This window comes from Saccopteryx bilineata, chromosome 9 (assembly GCF_036850765.1).
Source record: "Saccopteryx bilineata isolate mSacBil1 chromosome 9, mSacBil1_pri_phased_curated, whole genome shotgun sequence".
NCBI classification, from domain to species: Eukaryota; Metazoa; Chordata; class Mammalia; order Chiroptera; family Emballonuridae; genus Saccopteryx; species Saccopteryx bilineata.
The window spans coordinates 17,562,292-17,568,486 of record NC_089498.1 but is presented as its reverse complement, the minus strand read 5'-3'; the positions used below and the strand labels follow the sequence as shown (position 1 = coordinate 17,568,486).

At 41.3% G+C, this 6,195-nt stretch overlaps 1 protein-coding gene across 4 annotated transcripts in view; it reads right to left on the bottom strand.

Moving 5' to 3' along the window:
• Nucleotides 1–333: 333 nt before the first annotated feature.
• Nucleotides 334–6,195, bottom strand: part of CBFB (core-binding factor subunit beta) — a 60,770-nt gene continuing 54,908 nt past the window's right edge. For all 4 annotated transcript variants that reach the window (XM_066242518.1, XM_066242517.1, XM_066242520.1 and 1 more), the window contains one exon: nucleotides 334–911. In XM_066242518.1, coding sequence (XP_066098615.1) covers nucleotides 889–911 — 23 coding nt within the window. In that variant the 3' untranslated portion in view covers nucleotides 334–888. The remainder of the gene's footprint in view (nucleotides 912–6,195) is intronic.

The window sequence follows — 6,195 nt, the reverse complement described above, 5'->3', positions numbered from 1 at the left end:
TTTGCTTCTCCACCCCTCCGCCGCGCTTTCCTCTCTGTCTCTCTCGTCCCCTCCCGCAGCCAAGGCTCCATTGGAGCAAAGATGGCCCGGGCGCTGGGGATGGCTCTGTGGCCTCTGCCCCAGGCGCTAGAGTGGCTCTGGTCGCAACATGGCGACGCCCAGAATGGGCAGAGCATCGCCCCCTGGTGGGCAGAGCTTCGCCCCTGGTGGGCGTGCCGGGTGGATCCCGGTCGGGCGCATGTGGGAGTCTGTCTGACTGTCTCTCCCTGTTTCCAGCTTCAGAAAAATGAAAAGAAAAAAAAAAAAAACAAAAAAAAAAAAAAAAAAAAAATGCCATAGACAATTAAGAACACAAAAGAAAATGGGGAAAACAAAACAAAAACCAAGAGTGCCTAGCTAAAATGAAGCTGTATAACCAACACATCTAAAATCACAAAAAAAGAAAAATCAGAGCAACTGATTAGGGAAAAAACCCTCTGATAAAAATTTTAATTTCTTGAGTTGTTTTAAATGACATGAATTATTAAATTAAAATGGAGGACAAAAAGAGCTTTACAAGTAGATAGTTTCAACTCACTAAAATAATGCCAACAAGGTGAGCTTGCATAGAAAAAAATTTAAAATTATTACTGGCTATATGCATACAAAATTAGAAATGCAGGTATTATAATCATAGTGCAAAACCATGGCAGTCTGTGATGTCTTGTTACTGCCTAAGGTTGAGAAATAGACTGTAGTACCTCCAGTTATCACAGTTTCTGGTCTTGATAATCAATTATTTTTGCAGGCTTGAAACAATGTATATGTAAATATTGGGGGGGGCACATCTGCTGTGCTATTAATTAACGAAGTTTGAGGTCATCACCACCACCTAAATTCGAACCAGGACTAGGGTCTTGTTGTCTTCTTGCCTGCAATGACAAAATCATAGTTTGGGGTCAATACGTGTTTGAAAATCAAATTGCTAGATAAATAAAACAGCACATAAGTTTGCAACTAAAATATTTTTAGCCAATATCTCTCCATACGAAAAAGGAAAAAGAACAATTTAAATAATGTATGAAATATATGGCTAAATTTCCTTAAAAACCCAGAAATAAACATTTCATTATATTCAAAAGAGCATTATGAAATATGTACCATGTATAAAAGAACAACAAATCTACATTTACTGTTTTGGGAGTAACAGGTTTAATTTTTAAATATCATCTAATCACCTTAGAAGTAAACTTTCCCTTTTAGTAATAACTGACACTTAACTGAGCACCAACTATATACTGACCACTGTTCTAAGCACTTTCCACAAATGAACTAATTTTAATACCTGCTTATCACCCATAACATAGTTGCCATTGTTTATACATTTTACAAATAAAGTGAAATGGTTAAAAATTGTAGCAAGCCTGACCAGGCAGTGGTGCAGTGGATAGAGTGTTGGACTGGGATGCGGAGGACCCAGGTTCGAGACCCAAGATTGCCAGCTTGAGGTCAGGTTCATCTGGTTTGAGCAAGACTCACCAGCTTGGACCCACAGTCGCTGGCTCAAGGGGTTACTCGGTCTGCTGAAGGCCCGTGGTCAAGGCACATATGAGAGAGCAATCAATGAACAACTAAGGAGTCACAATGAAAAACTGATGACTGATGCTTCTCATCTCTCTCCATTCCTGTCTGTCTGTCCCTGTCTGTCACTGTAAAAAAAAAAAATCTAAAAAAAATTTGTAGCGAATATCATCTCATATGTTGAATTCCTTCTCTGCCAACTGAGCTTAAACTAAAAATCTCCACCTCAAGAAATAAAATCCAGAATTACTATGGGTAAAGTACTGTCTCAAAAGCAAAAATAGTAACGTAAAATTATAGAGTCCTTGGTGCAGTTATATATCTAGAAGTATCTTTACAACAATAGTTAACTAAGAGGTATGACAATTACAAACAGAATTTTTAAAATTTACTTATTGATTTTACAGAGAGAGGGGCAGGGGAGTGAGAAGTATCAACTCATAGCTGTTTCACTTTAGTTGTTCATTGATTGCTTGTCATATGTGTCTTGACTGGGCAAGCCCAGGGTTTCAAACCAGCGACTTCAGCATTTCAGGTCGACGTTTTATCCTCTGCACCACCACAAGCCAGGTAACAATGAGGATTTCAAGTTTTACTTTATTTTTTTCTTAAGTGAGAAGCGGGGAGGCAGAGATAGACCCTCCGCATGCGCCCCAACCGGGATCCACCCGGCAAGCCCCCTATGGGGCGATGCTCTGCCCATCTGGGACCATTGCTCCACTGCTTGGCAACTGAGCTATTATTTAGTGCCTGAGGCAAGGCCATGGAGCTATCTCTCAGCGCCCGGGGCCAACTTGCTCCAATCAAGACATCACTGTAGAAGAAGAGAGAGATAGGCCTGACCTGTGGTGGCGCAGTGGATAAAGTGTCGACCTGGAAATGCTGAGGTCGCCGGTTCAAAACCCTGGGCTTGCCTGGTCAAGGCACATATGGGAGTTGATGCTTCCAGCTCCTCCCCCCTGTCTCTCTCTGTTCTCTCTATGTCTCTCTCCCTCCCTCTCTCCTCTCTAAAATGAATAAATAAAATTTAAAAAAAATTAATTAAAAAAAAAAAGATTAAAAAAAATTAAAAAAAAAAAAAAGAAGAAGAGAGAGATATAGAGAGAAGGGAGAGTGGGAGGGGTGGAGAAGCAGATAGTTGCTTCTCCTGTGTGCCATGACTGGGAATCAAATCCAGGATATCCACAAGCTGGGCCAATGCTCTACCACTGAACCAACCGGCCAAGGCCTCAAGTTTTACTTCAGAATGAAGATTTTGCATGACATTCTCTGCTAATACAAAGTTTTATATATAGAATATAGTGCCCCTTTGGTTCACCCAACATTTATTTTCAGTCTATTTCACAAATTCCAGCACATGTTTCTCCCATATGCTTCTTTAGTGACTACAAATGTCAGTCAAGCACAAATATCTGTATGTATATAGAACCTGGCTCTTTCAGCAATAGTTTTCTTGTTAGATAGAAGCAACTCCATTTTATCAACTGTTTAAGCAAAATACCCTGATGTCACCCATATCTCTTTCTCTTATACCCAACAGCAAATCATGACAGTTCTACCTTTAAATATATCCTGATAAAAGGAAAAATAAAATAAACAAACATATTCTCAATCTGATTACGTCGGACTACCTCTATCACTCTCACCCTTGTCCAAGCCATTGTCTTTTTCCATCTGGATCTTGTTTTTAGCCACCTCTGTTACAAGCAATTGGGACTAACTGTAATTATCTATGCAATCTTTGGCTAAATGGAACTGAATCACATTAATATCACAACTGAATCTCCACTGCCTATGTCAGTTTTTAGAAATAAATTTAACTAAAAATTGAAATACTGATTACTATTTTTAGTATCTAAAAGTGATAAAAGCAATCTTGACTTTTTTTTTTTTGTAACAGGAGACAGAGAAATAGGGGGACAGAGAGAGGGACAGGCAGGAAGGGAGAGAGATGAGAAGCATCACGTCTTTGCTGTGGCTCCTTAGTTGTTCATGGACTGCTTTCTCATTTGTGCCTTCTACTGGGGGGGGGGGGAGGCGCTACAGCAGAGCGAGTGACCCCTTGCTTAAGCCAGCGACCATGGGTCATGTCTATGATCCCATGATCAAGCCAGTGATCCGCATTCAAGCCAGATGAGCCCGCACTCAAGCTGGCGACCTCGGGGTTTTGAACCTGGGTCCTCCATATCCTAGTCCCATGCTCTATCTACTGAGCCACCACCTGGTCAGGTGAGCAATCTTGGCTTTCAAAGAAACATCTTGAGTCGTATTTACACTGTAAGGTCAAGTTCAGTCAGCTATGTCACCATTTCTCAAGAGGGTTATATTATTTAGACAGAAATGACACTGGCTTAGTTACTTTAAATTAATCAAATAAAATCCAACACTAACTTCTGTATTCTGATAAATTTTTATATTTCTCTAGCAGACTTTATTTTTTATTAGCAGACTGCACACTAAATTTTAGCACATTCCTTTCAATTAACTAGTCAGGTTAAAGTTATGCTGCATGATTATAGACTGAAAGAACTATGGAATGCATATGAATCAGAAAAACAATTTATGTTCCATACAGAATCAATGTTAAATACAGTGTAAGGATAAATCAAATCTGTAAAATCAGGGATGATGATATGAGTGTCTGATTCCAGTCACTGAGGGGCTGAGCAATGAAGAAACACTGAAAAAAAACCACCAAACTTGATTATATATTTATAAATCACCAGAAACCTAACGACTCTTTGTGAAAAGGATATTTCAGCTTCTCTTGAGATAACAATTTTCTTTTAAAAAGTATTTTATTTTTTGAGAAAAGAGAGAGAGAAAGTGGAGGGGGAGGAGGAAGCATCAACTCGTAGTAGTTGCTTCTTGTTATGTGCCTTGACCTGGCAAGCCTGGGGCTTTGAACCAGCGACTTCCAGCACTGCAGGCTGATGCTTTATCCACTGCGCCACCACAGGTCAAACAAAATAATTTTTAAATTATTTCAATAATAATGGGATGACTCCAAAGGAGTACAAAGAACAGTCATCAGCAGCTGTAGTTCTCCCTGGTCATGGATGGCTATGCACAGGTTGTCATGGATTTGTTTCTACTTTTAGTAAAAGCATGGAGAGTAAAGTCCTTTTGCTATTTGTTTTTGTTTCTATTTACATTGTTAAGAAGGAATGAGGAAGTTGTAAGGAAGACACTGTAAAGGAGGATCAAAAATAGGAAAATTAAAAGAGGGGAAGTCTGACAGTATGAATGAGAGCAGAAGAGGGAAGAATGAAAGAGCTGGGAGACTGGGAGGAAACAATGCTAGAAGGGAAGATGTACAGGCGGTCAGGAAGGGGACAAATACAAAAACAGATTTAAGTTCAGTGCAATCGCTTCCACAGGACTGGAATTCAGCAAAGGGATAAGGTATCTGAAGAAGCAATGCTTTCTACTGTGACAGTTTTCTAATGGAGGATGGATGTTTAAGAAATTCTTTTGTGTGCCTGACCAGGTGGTGGCGCAGTGGATAGAGTGTCGGACTGGGATGCGGAAGGACCCAGGTTCGAGACCCCAAGGTCGCCAGCTTGAGCGCGGGCTCATCTGGCTTGAGCAAAGAGCTCACCAGCTTAGACCCAAGGTCGCTGGCTCCAGCAGGGGGTTATTCGGTCTGCTGAAGGCCCGTGGTCAAGGCACATGTGAGAAAGCAATCAATGAACAACTAAGAAGTCGCAACACGCAACGAGAAACTGATGATTGATGCTTCTCATCTCTCTCCGTTCCTGTCTGTCTGTCCCTGTCTATCTCTGCCTCTGTAAAAAAAAAAAAAAAAAAAAAAAAAAGGAAATTCTTTTGTGCCTGACCAGGCAGTGGCGCAGAGGATGGAGCGTCAGACTGGGATGTGGAGGACCCAGGTTCGAGACCCTGAGGTCACCAGCTTGAGTGCAGGCAGGCTCATCTGGTTTGAGCAAGGGGTCACTTAGTCTGCTGTAGATCCCTGGTCAAGGCACATATGAGAAATTAATCAATGAACTAAGGAGCCACAATGAAGAATTGATGTTTCTCATCTCTCTCCCTTTCTGTCTGTCCCTATCTGTCCCTCTCTCTGACTTTCCCTGTCTCTGCCACAAAAAAAAAAAAAAAAAGAAAAAAGAAATTCATTTATGGGTTATAAGCCCAACGAGATGATGGTCAAGAAACTCCCTGAATTTGATTATTCTAAAAGCATAAGTCCATAATTTCTAGTTTCTTTCTCCTTAGTTAATATACATGACCCTTAATTCTAACTTTTTAACAAGTTTTTCAGAACAAGGTTTTAATATAAAGTAGATATCACAAGCCTGTTCAGAACACAATTGTCTTTAATATTTACAAAGAATTAACCTAGATTTTTTTTTTTTTTGGTATTTTTCTGAAGCTGGAAACGGGGAGAGACAGTCAGACAGACTTCCGCATGCGCCTGACCAGGATCCACCCGGCACGCTCACCAGGGGCGATGCTCTGCCCACCAGGGGGCGATGCTCTGCCCCTGGGGGGGGGTCACTCTGCTGCGACCAGAGCCTAAACTCTAGCGCCTGGGGCAGAGGCCAAGGAGCCATCCCCAGCGCCCGGGCCATCTTTGCTCCAATGGAGCCTCGGCTGCGGGAGGGGAAGAGAGAG